The sequence below is a fragment of the Thunnus albacares genome, chromosome 4 (genome assembly GCF_914725855.1).
Source record: "Thunnus albacares chromosome 4, fThuAlb1.1, whole genome shotgun sequence".
Classification (NCBI taxonomy): Eukaryota; Metazoa; Chordata; class Actinopteri; order Scombriformes; family Scombridae; genus Thunnus; species Thunnus albacares.
Window position 1 is genome coordinate 27014574 of NC_058109.1, and position 21639 is coordinate 27036212.

Here is a 21639-nt window from a genome sequence, read left to right on the forward strand (position 1 = left end):
GTCTGTTTGTCTTTTTAACTGTTCATCATGTACAACCTTCCAATGGACCATTTGACCTCTGATCTTCTGAGGAAAAAAAGTGCTCAAGGGCATCCAGATTAAAATCCATTCATAAAAATGTGTCAGCATTTACAAAAAATTTTTAGGGATCATTATAAAAACTCTTTATTATAATTTGTTAACATTGATAAGATGACTTACTGACTTTTGCTGCTTTTTAGAGAGAAAGTGACCTGTGACCTTCTATTAAAGTTTATAACTGCAAACCTATCAGTAAGTGAGCCTTTCAATTACTTTATTAATGATTTATTCTCACGAGCTAAAAACGATTTTTCACCTGACTACACAAATGTTGTTCTATTAACAGATCTTTAAGCTATTAGTAAAATATTTATTAACATGAATACATTACAACAAAAAATAATAGTTACAACCTGCACTCCCTTTATAAAGGATGCCTTGACTGTTAGAAAGCGGTTCCAATATAGTTTTGTGTTAGTGTTACCTAATATCATCTAACATTTCTGTGATGTATCTGTACCACTATAATATGATAACAACCACAAAGTTGCAGTATCTGACCTCACTGTAAAAGCCACATGACTTCATTCACAAAAATCATCATGTAGAATATATAGTGTATACTTATAAATGTAAGAAAGACTTGACTAAATATATAGTAGTCTTCTCATTGACGGGTTGGGCAGCTGAAAACTTTTTAAATGACAAAAGGTGGACATATTGGTTGATTAATTCAAATCACTGACCACTACTGTCTTCAGTTTTTTCAGTGATTTTCAGCCATGCACCCAAATACTGGGTGAACTATTTATGCAATGTGTCGTAGTTGAATTTATAACAAGGAGAGCATGGAGAACTAGTTTATTCATTACATTGGCACAATGCTTCAACTGCACCAATTTGTCACATAGAGTTCTGCAACTTTGGCGTTGGTCCCACTAAACATAGCAAGAGAAATGAAAGATAAGGAAACGAAACTTAAATTAAATTTTGATTTCTCACTGAGTTTCATGGTTTCATTGCAGTACATGCCCATTTTCACCTGACGCACTGAAAACTGTCTACATACTGCTTATCGGTGGCAGTGGAGTGAATTTTGATATTGATATTTTTAATATAATTTTTTACAGAAATTAATGCTAGAAAATGCGCACCTAATTCAAGAACAAGCTGATTCGCAAAGATTTCCCCACTGTTAGAAAAAAGTAAGTGCTTCATGTTATTCAAACAAGTGCATTGGATTTTTTTCCTATTTAGTGGTGTAAAAAAAAGGAAAAACATAATTTATATGTAGTATTCAACTTCTGTAGCATGTCAAATGTTAAATGAATAAATCTCTAGTAGACGAGGAGGTGTGGCATCCGCTCTACAGGTGTTTGTAGGTTAATGTCGCAGCCGGTGCGTCATTACTTGTCAGGGACAGAACTCATCAGTGGATAGTACTTTCATCTAGAAGTTTTGTTCCTTTTTTAAAACATAATTTCTTCACAAGAAACAAAAAAAAAATCATCATCATGAACTCTCTGAACCAGCAGTATGAGGAGAAGGTGCGTCCCTGCATTGACGTCATTGACTCTCTTCGCTCTCTGGGTGTAGAGAAGGACTTGGCGCTGCCTGCTATCGCCGTGATTGGAGACCAAAGCTCAGGGAAGAGCTCTGTGTTGGAGGCGCTGTCAGGGGTGGCTCTGCCAAGAGGAAGTGGTAAGCAATTAAAAACAACTCTTTGCTTTTCACGCAACTAAGAAATAGTAACGCCCCCGTCATTCAAATTTTTCATTGAAATCATTAATGAATAACTTAAGTCCCGAAAGGTGATGCACACAAGATACTTTACTATAAATTCATATGTGTGAAACATTTAACCCTTTAACCCTCTATTGCATGAATTATTACTTAAACATAATTTTAAAAAATGTTTTAATGTGTTTTTATTACCTAAAATTGCTTAAATAATCGAAATATTTGAAAAAAAAAATTAAGGGGGGTAGTTGGTAAATTGTTGCTATATGGCAACAATGCACAATCGTGGAAAGTACAATAAAATCTAATCTGTTACTGAAAACAAGCTAAACAAATCCAAATTATACTTCGTGAACTGTATAAGCCATTGTTACACAGTTAAATCTTTAATAAAGAAAATAATTTCTGTCTGTCTTTAGGTGTATGTAAATTTGTCCTTCGCACATCTTGAGAACCGTTCATCCAATCTACTTCATACCTGGCGGACATATTGCTGCGGACTCAAGGAAGTTCAGTGTCGATGTGTGAAGTTGTTTGGATGAGTGGTTCTTGAGAAATATATAAAAATACCTCATAAACAAGGTTGCTTCTGCTTCTTCCTCTGCCCATGAAGTCAAGAGGCAGAAATACAGACAGTGCCACTCTGCCATCGCAACCCACATTGTGGTCGGGTGGGATTACATCCGTAGTGATCTGAACTACCATAGAGAATGAATTGAAAAAGTTTAAATAGTTAAGCTCTATTATTACACGGATGTATAATAAGAGCTGGATAGGGCGCCGCCCAGTGGTCACTCGCGGTGTTGCAGTGAAAAATCCAGCTGTGGCCCAAAAAGCATTTTCTCCATAGACAACCATTGTAAAAGAGACATCTGTAAAACTGTTAACAGTATACCTCGAACTACAAAGAAGGTGAATTATGACTCTGTCTCTCTCTCATATGAATTTTTCATCCGTGGAGGTTTAATATTTAGTTTATAAAACTTTCCTCGAGCTGAGAAAAGTGATTTTTTTTTAAAAGTGACATCATTACAACGTAAACTCTATGGGCCGAGCGGGAACTCGTGGGCAGGGCCAGTGGGGGAAACACTTATGCGCATACTCAGTGGGCCGCACAACACGGAATAAACCCGGAAGCTAGAAACTTTTTGGCATATACACAGCCCGAACAATTCTTTTTGGACTGAATGGGCACCATCTTTAGTCTGGTACCCAGCTCTTACAGTACATCCATGATCCAGCGGCAGCCGCAACATGAATGTGGAGGAAGTTGAACATCCAAATATGGTTCGTGGGCTAGTAGGGTCACAGAAGAGACCGCGCCCAAAACGTGATGACGTTTATCTCAGCTGCTCGGCTGGTGTTGACTATTGTAGATAATAAATGTGAATGATTTAGCTCATATGTGGGCCCCCTAATGTGGTGTAAAAAGGTAGACAGTTATTAATTATAATCATTGTGGTGGGGTGTTCAGCCCATATCATTAACATACCAAACTACATAGGCTAATGTGAGATTCAGAAATGAGACAAAAAATCATTATTTTCAAGTTATAGTAAATGCATGTTTGAAACTTTAATGATCCCATGATGTGAAGTTTGCAAAAGTTATTCAATTATGCACATTATAAAATGTATGAAAACTACATTTTGATGTTCATAAATATAATTTATATATAAATATATTTTTAGCTGTTAGCAGAAACATACAAGTCGCATAAAGCCCAACTCACAACAATACATTACACTATGTTTTCTTTGATATAGCTACAAAATATGATTGCCCTATTTAATTACTTAAAACCACACAAGTCACAGTCACGTTGTCACTGCTGTGTACAGCCCTTGACAACAACCATGGGCATGTCTCATGTCTTCTTCTATGATTTTTAATGCAGGCAAAAAAAAAAAAATGTTGTTTCCTGTCCTGACAGTGGAGCCTGCACATTGTCTGGCTGAGATGAAAAGGAGCATTCCTGATTTCCCCAAAGATGTTTGTTATTTTTAATAATATACAACTAACAATACCTTAAAAAAAACACAGTGACATTATTTTTGACTGTAAAAGGTATGACTAAATGTGACTTCAGTTGGACTTAAAATAATAATAAATCTTTAATGAAAGGCCCAAACATTAACCTATTTTTACTGACTATATTACTTACACCTTGACCTGAAAAATCATATATGTTAAGAAAGTCATGTAGACAGAAATGTTGCAAATGAATATACCCGTGGTAAGTGAGACAGTGTGTGGAAGTTTTTTCACGTTTACTCAAGTTGTTTATTCTGATGTACCTGTCACACGTTTAAGTGTACAGACATATTTTTCAATTTTATAAATTATTTGAGACCCAATTTTTAATTTAAATTATTTATGTACTCTCTGAGATATGCTGCTGTGCAGCAAGAACACTGGTTTTCACTTTGACTTTTTGCTCCTTGTCTCATCATTCACTCTCCCACAATTCAGGTATTGTGACAAGATGTCCTCTTGAACTGAAGATGAGAAAGAAAGAGGGAGAGGAGTGGTATGGAAAGATAAGCTACACGGACTATGAGGAAGTTATAAAAGACCCTGCAGATGTGGAGAATAAGATCAGAGAAGGTACAGTATACAGTATTCTTAAATGTCCTTAACAGTTAAGCCAAGTATTGAAAGAGGGCAAAGGTTTAATTTGCCGCTCAGTGATCAGCACACCCGTCCTTTGTAATCATCATATATTGGGCTCTCTCTCTCTCCAGTTCAAGATAAAATGGCTGGGATCGGTGTGGGGATCAGTAATCACCTCATCAGTCTGGAGATCGCCTCTCCTGATGTTCCAGACCTGACGCTCATTGACCTGCCCGGCATCACCAGAGTGTCTGTCAAGGGACAACCAGAGAACATTGGAGATCAGGTGTAGTAGTTCAGGTCTCAGTACTTTGGTCCAGAGTAAAATATCTTCAGAACTGGGGCAATTGCCATGAAATCTGGTACAAACAATCATGGTCCTCAGATGAATTGGTCATCCCAGAGGCAAGGCTTTTAGGATGAGGACTAATGATTTTGTTTAGTGAACGTAACACTAGCTCCTGGCTCGAGTCTGACTGGGCTGGTTGCTGGAGTGTAACCAAATTCAACAAGAACAGGACAGAGCCACTAACGTAAGCCTACATTCTGGTATAGTATCCAGGGCCTGCTTCCACACAGTGGGAAAACTACACAGTTATGTGCTTGTCATGAACAGTTTTTTTATAACATAACCTGTAACCTACAAAACTGTCCTTGGAAATAACAGTGGGTTAAGTTACTACTGTAGATACTTACCTAATTAGCTGGACAACATTTGCAACTTACATTAGTGCATATAAACACACAGTTGAATCAATTCCTTACACATTTGCTCCTGTATTTTTGTTTTTGGGAAGGCTAAAAACCACCATCCTGCAAACTTATACACGGTATGACTCTTAATACAGCCCCATGCACATCACTTCGGCCATGGCTTCTGCATGTGGAGAAAACCAAAGCTTGACAACACTTGCCTAGTTACGGTTGCTCAGCTATAATTGGACAATTGCTGTTCAGGCGAGGGGTTTAGCGAATGGTTTTTGTTAACAATATACTTAGAAATCAAGGAGAAACCCTTTTGAGTTGGGTAACAGCATGGCATTTCTTCCTTACATATATTGCACCACTAGTGGTAAGAAGATTTCTCATTCATCCAACAAGTTTGTTCTCCGGTCTGTAACGCCTATTAAAACCTCACAAGGCCGCTAGTGTGGCTATAGATATTTAGTCTTGTTATAATGTAATTTTTTTATTATTTGATTAGAACAGTCCAAAGCACATTGCTGATTTGGTAGTTGTGCAGTTTATAATCTTAGACTTGATATAATATGAATCAATACTTTCAGATAAAGTTAATGATCGAAAGGTTCATCACAAAACAAGAGACCATCATCTCGGTGGTTGTTCCATGCAACGTGGACATAGCAACCACAGAGGCTTTGAACATGGCACAGCGAGTGGATCCTGATGGAGAGAGGACTTTGGGTAAATGTATTGGATTTTTTTAAAAGCCACTAGGTTTTTATGTAGCTCAAAACCTCACTGTTCTTTTGTAGTTCTAAATAAACTTCTCCCTCTTGTCTAAATTCCTCTGTCTCTTAGGTATCTTGACCAAACCTGATCTAGTGGACAAAGGCACAGAAGAGACAGTGGTTGACATTGTCCATAATGACGTCATCCCCCTGAAGAAGGGCTACATGATCGTCAGGTGCAGGGGTCAGAAGGAGATCACAGAGAAGGTGTCTCTTACTGCGGCAATAGAAAAAGAGAAAGCCTTCTTCAGTGATCATGTGCATTTCAAGTAAGTTCACTCTTTTTGATGATTATGTAAACAATGTTTTGCGGATTAACAGGTTGTGTAACCTTTTATTTCATTCTGTAGAACTCTCTATGATGAAGGCTATGCCACTGTTCCTAAACTGGCTGAGAAACTCACCATTGAGCTGGTGCATCATATCCAGGTGAATTCAGGGACACACATGACGACTAATTGGTCAAAGACTAAAAGTCAGTGCCAGTTGATGGAAACAGTCTTTATGTGTGGTTTGTCTAGTCTTTGTAGGTTTTAGCTAGTCCTCAGATTTGTCCCCAGCTTTACAGCTTCACTTTAACGGTTTACTACAAATTACTTGGCTGACTTTGAGTGATAATATTTTGAGCTATGTGTGATTTCTAGAAATCTCTGCCTCGACTGGAGGAGCAAATAAAGGGGAAACTAAAACAGACTCAGACAGATCTGGATAAATATGGGAATGGACCCCCATCTGACGCAACTGAGAAACTCGATTTCCTCATTGATGTGAGTTTATTGGCTTTTTTAACATACAAAACACTGCATCTACTAACCCATATTACTCCTCATACAATAGAACATACAGCACATTTATTCTCATGTCTTTTATCTGTTATTTAGAGAGTGACAGCGTTTACACATGACGCTATCAGCCTCACCACAGGGGACAAACTAAAATTTGGAGTCAATATCTTTTCCATACTCAGAAAAGAGTTTGCAGCATGGAAAGATACCATAGACCGCTCTGGAATAACATGTAAGTGCATAAACATCCTGGTCATTACATCTATTTTGGTGTCTTTGCTTTCATACTGCAAAGCTAAAACATAATATGTGAACTCTTAAGGAAAATATTGTTTCCTCTGGTGTTTTGTTTTCTCCTTACTGTGAAAAGTGCAACATGTTTTACATTTCCAAATACAAAGTAATAACTTTTAACTACGTAAATTTGCACTACTGACCTCTGCTAATCAACAAATGACCTACTTTACATCTTCTTTTTCTTTCACAAATTCATTTATGTTGCAGTCAACTCGAATATTGAGATAGAGGTAGCTCAGTATGAGCGAAAGTACCGTGGAAGAGAATTGCCAGGATTCATCAACTACCAGACCTTTGAGGGCATAGTCCAGGAGCACATCAAACATCTTGAAGAGCCTGCTATCCTGAAACTCAAGGAAGTGGCAGGTATGTCTCATACCTCAATACAGTTTTTATTTGACCATGTATTTTTCACCTTGTTACTGATTTGTATGTTTTTTAGAAATTGTGAAGAAAGAGCTGTTCAAGCTGGCACAGTGCAGTTTTGTTGGATTCCCTAACCTCATCACAATAGCTAAGGTATCATTTTCATTGTCAGTAGCTACTGTATATAATGTTACATGGCCAAGGAAGGGCCACAGAGAAAAAAAGAAAAAAATTTGTGCTCTTGATTCAATAATTCATGCACATGGATTATTTAATTAGTGCTCTTGATTTATCTATGTTGCCTGTTCCCCTCTTGTTGAGGGCACTAAACACACTCAGTCAGCTAGAAGTTTGACAAATGTCTTTTTATGTGCTGATGTATGTTGAATGAAGAGCGGGTACAACTCAATTTGCTTCAGGTTTGCGAGCAATCCTGAACCCTGTTCTTATGAACTGGATGACATATGCAGGAGTGTGAATGTTTTTGCAGCAAAAAAGTCTCAGATTCTCAGATCTCAGAGTGTTGTACTGACAAGCCCAAACCCGAAATATACTCATTTAGTCCAAGATCAAAATAAAACCTTTTTAAATCCAAGCGATCCCTAGTGAGGGTTTACGCAGGAGGAGAGAATGCCATGATGGTGAATTCTATTAAATTGAAAGCACAAATTATTAAATTGAAAGCACAAATTATTAAATTGAGAACATTAAATATTAATTATTGTTGTTATTTTTTTCCTGCGGGCTCCATATAATTTGACTAAATGTTGTTAAATATTTCCTGATACATTTCTATGTTCTTTAGGTGAAAATTGAAGCCATTGTAAACAAGAAGGAAATTACAGCAGAGTCCATGCTGAGGACTCAGTTTAAGATGGAGTTGATCGTCTACACTCAGGACAGCACATACAGCAAGAAGTTAGGGAAATGGAAGAGAGAAGAAGCAGAACAGGTGAAAATCACTGGCCGCCCTCTCAGCAATAATTACACTGGGGCCACCTTGAAAGAGATGATGAAACACATTAAATCCTATTACCAGGTAAGAATAATTCTACATGTTGTGTTTCACGGCATTTCATAAATCATACACATCTTAGATTAAGTATAAAGATAGTCATTTTCATGAATTACTGTCATTCATGGCTGTAATTGTTTAGGATGGCTCACAAGAGGAACTCTCCAAAGGCAATACTTTAAAAACACTTTGTTTATAAGTGATTCACAAATAGTGAGATCATAATGATGTAATAATCAGTAAATTTACTAACAACTGGTTTAGTTTTATCTATGGTTTATCAGTGACATCTAAATAATATATAGACTAGGGCATTATTAGTATTAATGATAGGGAAATAGTAAAATGTGTCCTGCTGTATGTATGTGAAAAGAGACATTGAAGACAAGCAAACATCATGTGTACAACGCTTTGGACAAAAGTGTTTGCCAAATGGATTAATTCAATATGTAAATGATACTGAACAGCAGAAATTGACAATACATTTACTAAGACCAGTCTTTATTTTAAAGTGCCACCCAAAAAAGCTAAAATTTAGAGCATTATCTTTGTCCTCCCTCAAACCACAGATTGCTGGTCAGCGTCTGGCTGATCAGATCCCACTGGTGATCCTCTACCAGATGTTGCAGGAGTCTGCTGTCCAGCTGCAGAGGGAGATGCTGCAGATGCTTCAGGACAAGGAGAAAACAAAGTCCCTGCTTCATGAGGACCATGGCATAAAAACCAAGAGAACCAACCTTCAGGTTCACATCAAGCGCCTGTCAAAGGCATGCAAATTGCTGACTTAGTTTAGTATGAACATACACAACTTCAACACATCTCCAGTGCAAAACCTAAACCCAGATTTCTAATTAGCACATTTAAATGTGCTAATTCAGAATTCTTTTTTTCTCTACCATGCATATTTCTGGGCATAATTAGTCATTTATTTTAGAGATTTAATATCCATGTTTTCTGAGACTTTTCATTCAATATGTTCATGTTTCATAAAAATTCTCTCAATAGGTCTCAATAGTTTGATCTGTATATATGATATGTAAGTTTACTTTGGTTGAAAATGCATTAATAGCAGCATTAGTAGCTTATGATTTATTTGCTGTGCTGATTGAGTTTCATTAGTGGTTGAGTTATTGCTTCATTCCTGTGTTAAGACAATAACTGTGTTTGAAGTTAAACTATCTTTGTTGGATTATTATTTATTGGAAGTAGGAATTATGATGTCTAGATTAATATTGTTGTCCTTATTCTTCTGTTGACAAATAAAACATTTCAAACTATTCTTTTTTAAAAGAATGGCCTGGAACCCCTGCTTTTGCTTTTTGATTGACTGTATATAATTATGGATGATGTGTTTCCACCTCCTACCACTATGCAAAAGTGAAGCCAAAATAGCTCCTTTCTGGGAGCTGCCATCTTGCTTGTATGACATCATTTGGAGCCAGAGTTGGGCTGCAGGATCTTACTCAGATTAAACATGTCTACAAAGTCTCTAGTATTTCCATATAAACACCATTTTGCCACAACCACACCTTTACTCCACTGCTGGATAACATTTTTGCTATATGATGTGTAAAAGGGCTTAAGTGCATAAAGGACTTTATTTAGACAGCAAATTTGCATCTTTTGGTCAATTAAGCTTAAAGTGCACTCTAATTATTTTCATTATATGCAACTCAGGTATTTTGTGAGGAAGTGTTACAAGAAAAGTGGCTATAATGAAAAGGGTGTCCGATTTTCCCTAAAACTTCAAAAAATTAACATGGGGTGGGTATTATTCGAGAAATGGATAAAATTAGTGAGATTGGGTGTCAATCAAAAATGGGTAAAACGAATAAGTGTCTCCCTCCCGTGTGATTACCTGCCCTGCCCTAATGTGTTGCACCTGTGTCTCGTTGTCTTCCCTCCCCCAGTGTATATAGTCTCAGTGTTCCCTTCCTTCTGTGCCAGTTCGTCTTGTTCCTCTTGTTGTCAGCGTTCCAGACTTTTTTTTTCTCCTAGTAAGCCTTATAGTTCCCGACCTGTTTTGTCTTTGACCTCGCCTTTTGCCTACGGATTTGGATTATCTTGTTGTACTGACTGATCACCTGTGTACCGGCCCTGCTGCAATTAAAGGACTGTTTTTTTTAACTTGCATACTGTGTTAGTCTGCATTTTGAGTCCAAGCCGTGTTCAGTTCTTGACAATATCATGATACACTTGAGTATAATGATGATGTTGTGATGTGCCAGATCAGTGCAATCAGCTGAGCATCCAAGCAATAAAAAGGGGGCGTGTCAGCCCGTAAAAGACTTCCTTGAAGGCTCCTCTTCAGTGTGTATTCTCACTCATTGTAAAAACAATAAAACATCACCATAGCCACATATTGCATATGTGGCTATGGTGATGAAACATAAATGAAACATATGTGTGTTTCATTTTACATTTTTATTTTTAATTTTTCAGTGGTGGTTGAGTTATTGCTTCATTCCTGTTTAGACAATAACTGTGTTTGAAGTTAAACTATCTTTGTTGGGTTATTCTTTATAGGAAATAGGAATTATGATGTCTAATAATATAATAATATAATAATATTTTTGTTGTCCTTTTTCTTCTGTTGTCAAATAAAACATTTGAACTCTTCCTTTTCCTCTTCCTTTTTAAAAGAATGTAACCTCAGCTTTTTCTCATCTGTCCAATTGACTGTATATAAATATGGACATGTCTCCACTTCCTACCACTTTGCAAAAATTAAGCCAAAATATCTCCATCTTGCCATCTTGCTTGTATGACATCATTTGGAGCCAGAATCAGGCTGCAGGATGAATGCCCGCAGAACACGCCTATGGACCTATTATATGAGCTGGATAGGGCTCTGCCGCTCAGCCTTGCAGCCAGTTTTTCCCAGTGGTCACTCACAGTATTGCAGTAAAAAATCCCCTGCAGCCCACAAAAGCATTTTCCCCTTAGACCGCCAGTGTAAAACAGACACCTGTAGAGCTGTTGACAGGACAGCTCAAACTACAAAAAAGGTCAATAATTACTCTCTCTATTATGGATTTTTGATCCATGGAGGTTTATATTTGTAAAACTTTCCTTGAGCTGAGAAAAGCAATTTAAAAATCCATGACATCATCACAATGTAAAGTCTATGGGCTGAGTGCCCATATAACACGGCAGCAAACCCGGCAGCTAGAAACTTTTTTTGGTGTATGCACAAGCCGAGCAATTCTTTTTGGACTGAATGAGTACCATTTTCAGTCCGGTATCCAGGTCTTATAATCCATAAACATGCCCCCCAGCCCTCCCAGCACCTGACAGAGGTTTGGGCTATCACAGCTGTCAATCATGACATCACATCCCCTTTTATATTGTCAAATAACTAATTAAAACAAACTTATCAGAAAATTTAGTACCTGAACATACATCAGTGTGATAAGAACTACTTAAAACAACATAAACCATCTTTGGGAAAAATTTATTTGACATGTACTTTGATTTATTAATAACGTGGATGGGACATGAGCCTAACAAACAAGCCATTGAGTTGGTGATTATGATTTAATATCTCATTTAACTTTGGATTTATTTATTTATGGTGAAAATTAAGCATTCAATTACATATTTATTTATTTAAGCATTTTATTATATAATTATATATTTATTAATTCATTTAAGAATTTTATTATATAATTATATATTTATTAATTTATTTAAGCATATAATTATTTATATATTTAATATGTTTAGTTTAGGCCCTTTAAACCCTCCATAGCTTCACAAATATTCCCCTCTGATATAAAAAAAATCAGTGGTTCATGTTAATCACACAGGTGTATTACATTTTTTTCTTATTTAGAGTGTTAAAAAAAAGAAAAAGAAAAACATAATTTTTTTTATAGTTTTCAAATTCTGTAACATGTCAGATGTTAAATGAATAATTTAGGAGGAGGAAAGCTTCGGCATATTTTGATTTCAGACTTCATTTCTGACCAAAATCAGTTTATGTTCATCCTTTTTTATTCACGCTTATTGCTCACGTCGAAAATCAGTTAGAAAAAATTAACTATCTTCATTTTAAGAGAACATTTGTTGAGGACATTAGTTAGCCATAAAAGCAAGTTGTAAAAACCAAATTTGAGAAAATGTTCTTTATTAAAAAATAAAAATAAAAAAAAAAGGTTTTTGAACAGATATGCATTTTTTTATTTAGTTGAATATACAGCATTGGATGCAGATTTTTGCACACAGTCCGAGCAGCTATAGGCCTAGAAAAATCTCCTGGTAGGCGACGTCAGGTGCGGCATCTCCACCGTCTCACGTCGTTGTTTCGCCAACAGCAAGACATGAAACGAAACCAAACTTAAGTTTCAATTTCTTTCGACCGGTCTTCCCTCTCCATCACCGAGGCAGCCCTATCTGGCTCACAGTTTCGACACTGAAGGTCGAAGCTGCCGATTGTAGACTTGTCAGGTACAGAGCTCAGTGAGGACTTTCATCCAGCAGTTTTGTTCCTTTTTAAAACATAACGACAAATCATCATCATGAACTCTCTGAACCAGCAGTATGAGGAGAAGGTGCGTCCCTGCATTGACCTCATTGACTCTCTTCGCTCTCTGGGTGTAGAGAAGGACTTGGCGCTGCCTGCTATCGCCGTTATTGGCGACCAAAGCTCAGGGAAGAGCTCTGTGCTGGAGGCGCTGTCAGGTGTGGCTCTGCCAAGAGGAAGTGGTAAGTTAGTCACTGAGAAAGAAAACCTATCCATTTATCCATCTTTCTATCTATCTATCTATCATGATGAAACTTCTGTATTTACAAGGCTGTAGCATTTAAAAGATGTTTGTTGCTTAAAATGAAGAGATGATTAAGTTTCATAAGTCAACATTTTTAAATAAAAAAAGAACATTTAGAAGGGTGGGGTGGGGGTTGTTATCTTAGAGTTGTTATGGCTGACGTGTTAGTTAGACATTCAGCAGAGGTAGGATTGGTAGAAAATAGTTCCTATAAAAACTGTAATGGGATAGTGTTTTTTTTTAATGTAATTTTTAAATGTAATTTTTCACTCATGTGAGCATCACTCCATCGTCAAACAGAAGGAGGAAATCTCAAAACCTGTAAGACTAGTTTTGCAACAGCTACTGGTTTGACTATAGGGCACTGTGCCAGCTTGTACGCTACAAGCCAGCAAGAATGCCACAAGGCAACATTCACTGTAGTGCTGTATTACTGATATGAACTGGCTCACGGTTCAGACAAAGAAGGAAGGAGAGGAAACCTGCCACCTAAAACAATGAACACCAGAGCCCACCAAATTTGGCACACAAAAGAACATACCAAGACAAGAAATTCAAAATATCTGCCAGATTAGACCAGGCTTATTCTCAGTAAATATGATAGACACTCACTGAGCACTTTATTATGAACATTTGATGAAATTCAATACAACAGCTCTTGCATAAATTCTACTTTTACAAAGCTTATACATTTTCAGTTTTTGTTGACATTGTCAGAAAGGTGATAATTCTACTTTGTTTATTATTGAGGTATCCTGCTGCTTTTCATACTTTCACCAAGTACAATGGATTTCACTTTGAGTTTTTCCTCTCTCTTGTCATTGACGTACCCTTAATTCAGGCATTGTGACAAGATGTCCTCTCGAACTGAAGATGAAGCGAAAGAAAGAGGGAGAGGAGTGGTATGGAAAGATAAGCTACCAGGACCGCGAGGAAGAGATAGAAGACCCTGCAGATGTGGAAGAAAAGATTCGCGAAGGTACAGTACACCACATTCTAAAATGTCACAAACAAAAGTATTGATGGAGCCACTGATTTTATTTAAGTTCACCACTTCCATCCTTTGTGACCATCATTCATCATATCCCCTCACCAGCTCAGAATGAAATAGCTGGGGTCGGGTTGGGGATCAGTGATGACCTCATCAGTCTGGAGATCGCCTCTCCTGATGTTCCAGACCTGACACTCATTGACCTGCCTGGTATCGCCAGAGTAGCTGTAAAGGGACAACCAGAGAACATTGGAGATCAGGTGTTTGTTCATTATTCCTTTTACTCTAGATGATACCCAAAACACATCAACAGAAGGGATCATTTCTTTGGTAAAAAGTTGTTCCAATGAAAAGTGTAGACAGTGAGGTCTGTGGATTATCCAGATTAACCAGGACACTTCTTGTTGAAAGACACTTTGCTGCTGATTTTTTAAATTATAATGTTTTGGAATGGCTATAGACTTTAAGTCATGTGATATTCACTCATTATGTGATCAGAACAGGCTCAAATATGAATGTGATTTGACAGATGTGCAACTTATAACTTGACACAACCTGAATTGATACTTTCAGATAAAGAGACTGATCCAGACGTTCATTACAAGACAAGAGACCATCAGCTTGGTGGTTGTTCCATGCAACGTGGACATAGCAACCACAGAGGCTTTGAACATGGCACAGCGAGTGGATCCTGATGGAGAGAGGACTTTGGGTAAATGGAACTGATTTTGGCCACTTGGCTCTTACATAAGTTATTCGACTCTTAGGAAGTGTACTCTTTCTCTCTCAGGTATCTTGACCAAACCTGATCTAGTGGACAAAGGCACAGAAGAGACAGTGGTTGACATTGTCCATAATGAGGTCATCAACCTGAAGAAGGGCTACATGATCGTCAGGTGCAGGGGTCAGAAGGAGATCACAGAGAAGGTGTCTCTTACTGAAGCAATAGAAAGAGAGAAAGCCTTCTTCAAAGATCATGTGTATTTCCAGTAAGTTCATTCTTTTTTGGCATTTATACAAATATTTATGCAGTGTTTGGCAGATTGTGGAGCATGTTCTCAGTAGCTTTTTATTTTTGCTGTAGCACTCTTTACAATGACGGTCTTGCTACTGTTCCTAAACTGGCTGAGAAACTCACCCTTGAGCTGGTGCAACATATTGAGGTGAATTCTTCTTGATCTTGGAAATTTACTGTATAAATTAAGATTGGTCACCTTGAGGTGTTAAAAGTTTTGACCTCTGTATGATTTGCAGAGATCTCTGCCTCGACTGGAAGAGCAGATAGAGGAGAAACTAATACAGACTCAGGCAGAGCTGGAGAAATATGGCACTGGACCTCCATCTGACGCAGGCGAGAGACTCGCCTTCCTCATTGATGTGAGTTCCCTCACTCTACCGAACATTTACTTGGCTACACAGACAAATTCTCACCACCAATATGAATTAGTTCATCCTAAAGTATTTAAATAAACAACATAACACCACTAAACAACTGTTTCTGTTGTCTCATGGGCTCCAGAAAGTGTCAGCATTCAATCAAGATGCCCTTAGTCTGACTACAGGTGAGGAACTCAAGTGTGGAGAAAGGCTCAATGTCTTTTCTACACTCAGAAGAGAGTTTGGGATGTGGAACGCCCACCTGGACCTCTCAGGAGAAAACTGTGAGTGCTTCATTTTGTCTGGTCTACAGCTGTCCACCAACACTGGGTTATTCTCACAGCCACAGGACTCTAATATACATTTGTGTGTTGTAGTTAACATAAGAATTGACAGAGAGGTGGAGGAATATGAAGAGAGGTACCGTGGAAGAGAACTGCCAGGCTTCATCAACTACAAGACCTTTGAGCTCATGGTCAAGGAGCAGATTAAACAGCTGGAAGAACCAGCTGTCAAGAAACTCAAAGATGTAGGAGGTATATGATTGAATAAATGACAGTCTTACTCAGTTTTATTATTTGTTATTCTTCTTTTTCCAGTTATCATAAATACTGATTAGCACAGCTGATTCATGTATCTGGGTAGAAATCAACCTGCTGTATCTTATTCCAATTTCCTCCAGATGCTGTTAGGAAAACGTTCATACAGCTGGCCCAAAGTAGCTTCACTGGATTTCCCAACCTTCTGAAAACAGCCAAGGTAGCCAACTTCAATGAGTTTAACATCGACCTTTTTTACAATTTGATAGTCATTGTCCCCACAATATTCAGACTGACCAGAATTTTACTTTGTAGGCAAAGATCGAAGCCATTAAGCAAGAAAAGGAGTCCACTGCAGAGTCCACACTGAGAACTCAGTTCAAGATGGAGCTGATCGTTTACTCTCAGGACAGGACCTACAGCAGCAGTTTGAGTGAGAGCAAGAGAGAGGAGGAGGAAGAGGAGGGAGAGGATGATGAAATCCAAATCGTTGATGATCACCATGCCACACTGCAACAGCTAAAGTTGCATCTTAAGTCCTATTACAAAGTAAGCCTTATTTTCAATGAGGACAACAAGACTAAGGGCCCTATTTTCCTGCAGGCGCAAGGCCAGCACTGGGCCAAACGCAGTTTGCATGCAATTTTCCTCAGGTGTAAGTCTGTCTCTTTCTCTGTTTTTTTTTTTTTTGTGTGTCTGTGCCTGTTTGGTAATTTCCAGGCACCAAACGAGCATGCTTGCACCAGCTTGCGAGGACAGGTGCAGCTGATGCTGTGTTTATGTAGATTAGCCGGCACAGTGCAATTTTGGTGCTTTCATTGCTTTCGTTTTGGGCAGGAGATGACATCTGTGATAAAACCCACTCATACCACCTCTTATGGCATATGCAGATGAAGAGCTTCTTGGCTTCAGTTGACACACAGACAGCTCTAAAATCACAAAACACCTTTTATTTATGTTAAGTTCTGCCCCTTTGAGTTTGCTATACATTTTTTCATCTACTGCAGATTGACATGAGAATCAAAACACAATTTTTAAGGAAGATTCTGACCAACAATATCATCCACAGGAGCATAATCCAATGACCTGGAGTTCAGAAATACATTCTGTTGGATAAGTGAGTTTCCCACAACAATATAAAAATGATATATGATGAAATGCAGCAAACACATCAAGTATGGTTGTATTGTATTAGTTAATACAAGACATATTCAATCATTTTTACAAAAACACATAGTCAATATTGATGTGCAACAGTTTTTTGGTAGGATAAAAGACAGAAAAAGTTTATCATCAAAAGTACAGCTTCTTGTAGATAATCTGACAGTTTGAATTCTTAACTCTTTTAATTCCATCTGATGCACTTTGCTCCAGTTTCCACTGAGGCTGCAGCAGGCTAATGTTAATGCTAACTCCAGGATGTAAACAGCTGCCAACAGTCCTCATCTGAACTCTGTGAGGAAAATAAATAAAATAAATAAAAATAAATCACTGAACTCTTCATCAACATGAGCATACACAGATACATAGAACATACACACCAACATAAAAGCAAATTTTAAAAGCAGACTTACCCAACAACATTATTTCGGCACGGTTTCTGTCCTCTTGTTACTGTTGCTTTTCAAACAAGAGTGCAGCACATTCTCAGTTCTGAACTCTCATGGTGAACTATTGTATTCTCGTGAGATGGGGTGATGTTCCGCTCATATCAAACTGAATGACCAAAAGTATGAAGATATGTGACTCAATAATAAACCCTTTATAATTTTTATTAAGCCAGATATAGCTCACATCATTGCTAATGACGTTGATTTTACATGCAGAGGATATCCCTCTAGGATCTGCTCTCAACCAATTCAAGAATCAAAAACAGGTTTTTGTATGAAAAATACAAAACAAAACACGCATAGATGAGTTGCACAGTGGTCAGTCCCAGATGGACCTTTGTTGAACATGGAAAGGTTGACATCCTGTGACATCTGCTCACAACAGTTTTTAAACCAAAATTGTACCAGACCAAATATTCATCACAAGGAGAAATGGACGCTTACACATGCATATCTGTATTCCAAATATGTGCACACAACACATCTGCTAAAAAGTGATATGACTTGAGTTTCTTAATTTGCGTTTCATGTGTATGTTAATGTTTTTGGCGTCCGACTGGAACCGTTTTTTGACTGAGGACACAACATCCGAACAATGTTTGTTATGACAGGGCAATAGGATCAGTCAATAGGATCACGCAGTAACATCCTGAGCTCCATCAAATCTGTCCGGACATTTTTATTAAATAATAGTTCGAATTCAGTTTAAAGAATCAAAATATTTGTTCTGTCTTGTCATGAGGATCATTACAGTGAGTTTTGGAAATGTTTTAAAACAGGTTTAAACAGCCCTGCTTACTTTATGCACAGCGAGCACAGCACGGATACCTTCATTCATCATTTAAATATTTTGACTAACCAGCAAATTTCCATATCCGATTTTGTATGTTTATTTAAGGATATTGCATATACTTAAAAGCACAAATGAGGACTTTAACATATGCAGAGGAGGAGTAGAATTGTGGAGTTTAGATGTATTAATTATCCTGTATTAATTGTTTGCACAAAATAAGCGGCAGCACCGGTATGCAATCAGCTGCCACACATGAGAACTATCTTTATTTTCATTCTGCCATTGTCAGCATATTTGGATTGATGTACATTAATGTTTGGGGTGTTCTAAATGTTTATTTTGGAAATTGCTATGCTTCACAGAGGTGAACTGATTTCTCTCTCTCAGTCAGCCTCTCTCCCCCGTTTCACCTGTTGCTGCGTTTAAAGGGGATGAGAGGAGCTCATGTGATTGGTCACTACTGAAGCTAACCCCAACTCCACCTGCTGATTCTGTATTCCTCCCACTACTAATGTATTCGGTCTCTCTACGTTGCACCTGGTTGAGCCCAGGGAGCGCCAATATTGATGGTCAGGAGAACTGCAAAAAAAATGTTAGTCACACCGACATAGGCCATGCACCAGGAATTAAGAGTTGGATCTGTGCCGTTGCCCTATTTCAGGAAATAAGGTCCTAATGCTGTGTTCACATGGATTCAGGGAGACGGTAGATGGCAAACCACATATTATTTTAGTGGACGAGAGCAGGTCGGTGAAATTAGGTGAGGCCAGCAGAGAATACTGGCAACAGTAATGGTAGACGGCATTGCCGTCAAAAGTTTAAATGTTTTAAGTTTTTGCCATCCTCCGCAACGGTATTTACATCCGGATGTTGCGTAGCTCCGTCTTACAAGGAGAAAACATGGGTCTGGACAACATGAAGCTAATCATTTTGGTGCAACAACACCTGGAATTATATGATCAGAGTTTGAAATCCTACCGTCTGCCTGAATCCATGTCAACGCAGCAAAAGAGAGAGATAATGGCTCCGTGATACTGTACTTGTGCTAAATGCTTACATCAGCATGCTAACATGCTTTTGATAGTAATACTAGCATGTTGATTCTTAGCAGGTACAATGTTTACAATCTTAGGGGTGTTATTTGCTAATTAGTGCTTAACAGAAAGTACAGCTGAGTCAGTTTAGCAGGTATTTGTCATGAACCAGTAAGTAAGTATTGCACAAAATTACATTTTGACCAGATAATGACATTGGACAAAACATTAAGAGTAAGATGTCATTTCCGTGGTTTTTCATGGACTTCTCATGACTTCGATATACTTCTGTCAAACATTCTTTCTTTTTCTTAGATTGCCAGCCAGCGTCTGGCTGATCAGATCCCACTTGTGATCCGCTACCAGATGTTGCAGGAGTCTGCTGTCCAACTGCAGAGAGAGATGCTGCAGGTGCTTCAGGACAAGGAGAATATGGAGTTCTTGCTAAAGGAGGATTTGGACATCGATCGAAAAAGGTCTACTTTGCAAAGTCGCCTCAAACGGCTCATGCAAGCCCGTGCATACCTGGTGAAGTTCTAGAGGTCAAGGACCAACAGCGTGATTTTGTTCTTTAATGAAATTACATTTAATTCATTTACATTGATTTTGTACGTTGATATTCGTTGATGGTTGTGGGTTGAGTATATCATTGTTGGTCTCATCGGGTCTTGAAGGCACAATAGATACATACTGTACGTTACCTATAAAATGCAAAAATAAATAAATAGTCCAAACCTCATAAGTCATCGTAACATGAATGGATAAGAAAGACTTTTGCCAGGCTCTTTGTGTATATACATTATTGTATATGCATGTAAACAGACATGTAAAATTGTGGCACATTTCATGATATGGCCTGAAAAAGTGTGTGAACATTCTGACAATTGGAGCATGGTCTGTAAACGCTGATTTCTATTGTTGTGATACATCAGATATATCATGAATGTTAAAATAATTAGAAAAAGAGTTGATCAATCTGTTTAAACAAGCTGTGTCTGTTATAAGTTTTATATTGTCTGGATTGTTAAATGATGTGTGACAAATGGGTATGGATTACTCCTGGCCCGGACATACATGTATATTGGACTCTGTATTTTAAATCAGGCTGCTTCTATTTTTTACTTCCACACAGACTATGCAGTTCATGTGGATTAATGGCACAGGTGTCTACTTTTATTTTTGCAGGGTTGTGTTATTTGTGTGTGGTAATGTGGTGCATGCAGACTTTTTAAAATAAAACACTTACATTTACTGACTACTACTACTGACTATGATGGAACTTTTGGGGTAATAAGGCAACTAAATGATCACTGTGATGGATTACTTTTCAAGTAAGTTTCCTGTCAATCCTCAGCATACAGATCATACAGTAGTAGTAGTACAGTAGACAGTGCATTAGATTTACTGGAAATCGACAACACACACAATTCTGTCCACCTTGAATTTGAACTGTACACCTTTAATCTTTAGTTGTGTTTTTGTACTTGATTGTGATAACACCCAGTATTGCATTAGCCTTGAGTGGATCTTCACCCTGGTCAGTAGCTGCTATTGGGGTGTTAAATACATGTTTTTGTACAGTTTAAACTACCAGCTGTTATTAACACAGGGTTTCTTGGTCAAAAATATTTTTAAAAAGTAGTCTTTATCTTTGGAAACCGGGTCTCTGCTGTTCCTTATGGGGTGTTCTTACAGGTTTAAATAACACTGTTTTAAATTGTTGAATCACTACCCTCGTGCATGGTTCCATCAATAAATCTAACTAAACTGAAATTTAATTCAAAACATAATAATAATATTTTCCTGAGGCATATTATGAGTTGTAGGGTTTAAATATGTAGAAACAAATAGGAATTAACTTATAGCTTGATATGTTGGCTTTATTTGGAATACTGCTTTTTGGTTTTGCTTGTGTTTTCTTTTCATGGTTCAGGTAGGTATCCTCATGAGTTAAGAAAAATAGGAAACCAAATCATAGGATATTACCACAAAATACATGCAACAAAAATAGTACTAGAGTCAGTATAGACTGAACACACATTTTTCTTCTTGTTGATTTAAAACCTATGGTTGACAAACTAAAAAAAAAAAAACCCTGACCACTGTTCAACCAAGAGCACCATGTAACTATCTTTACCTCAAGCAGCTGTGTATGCCCATTCAGCACTGATAATATAATGTATAAACAAAAGGCACTTTTCTGTATGTTTTCATTCA

At 37.7% G+C, this 21639-nt stretch overlaps 1 protein-coding gene across 1 annotated transcript; it reads left to right on the top strand.

Moving 5' to 3' along the window:
• The first annotated feature begins 615 nt into the window (after positions 1-615).
• Positions 616-20855, top strand: LOC122980643. The gene is given in 25 exon segments (XM_044348861.1): positions 616-1722; positions 4234-4368; positions 4506-4660; positions 5661-5799; positions 5917-6115; positions 6197-6275; positions 6491-6613; positions 6728-6863; positions 7136-7294; positions 7371-7447; positions 8100-8333; positions 8879-9133; positions 12818-13016; positions 13920-14057; positions 14175-14329; positions 14643-14781; positions 14860-15058; positions 15154-15232; positions 15324-15446; positions 15589-15730; positions 15824-15982; positions 16129-16205; positions 16301-16534; positions 18771-18980; positions 19738-20855. Coding segments are annotated over 25 exon segments (3957 nt in total). The 5' UTR covers positions 616-1535; the 3' UTR covers positions 19963-20855.
• The last annotated feature ends 784 nt before the right edge of the window (positions 20856-21639 follow it).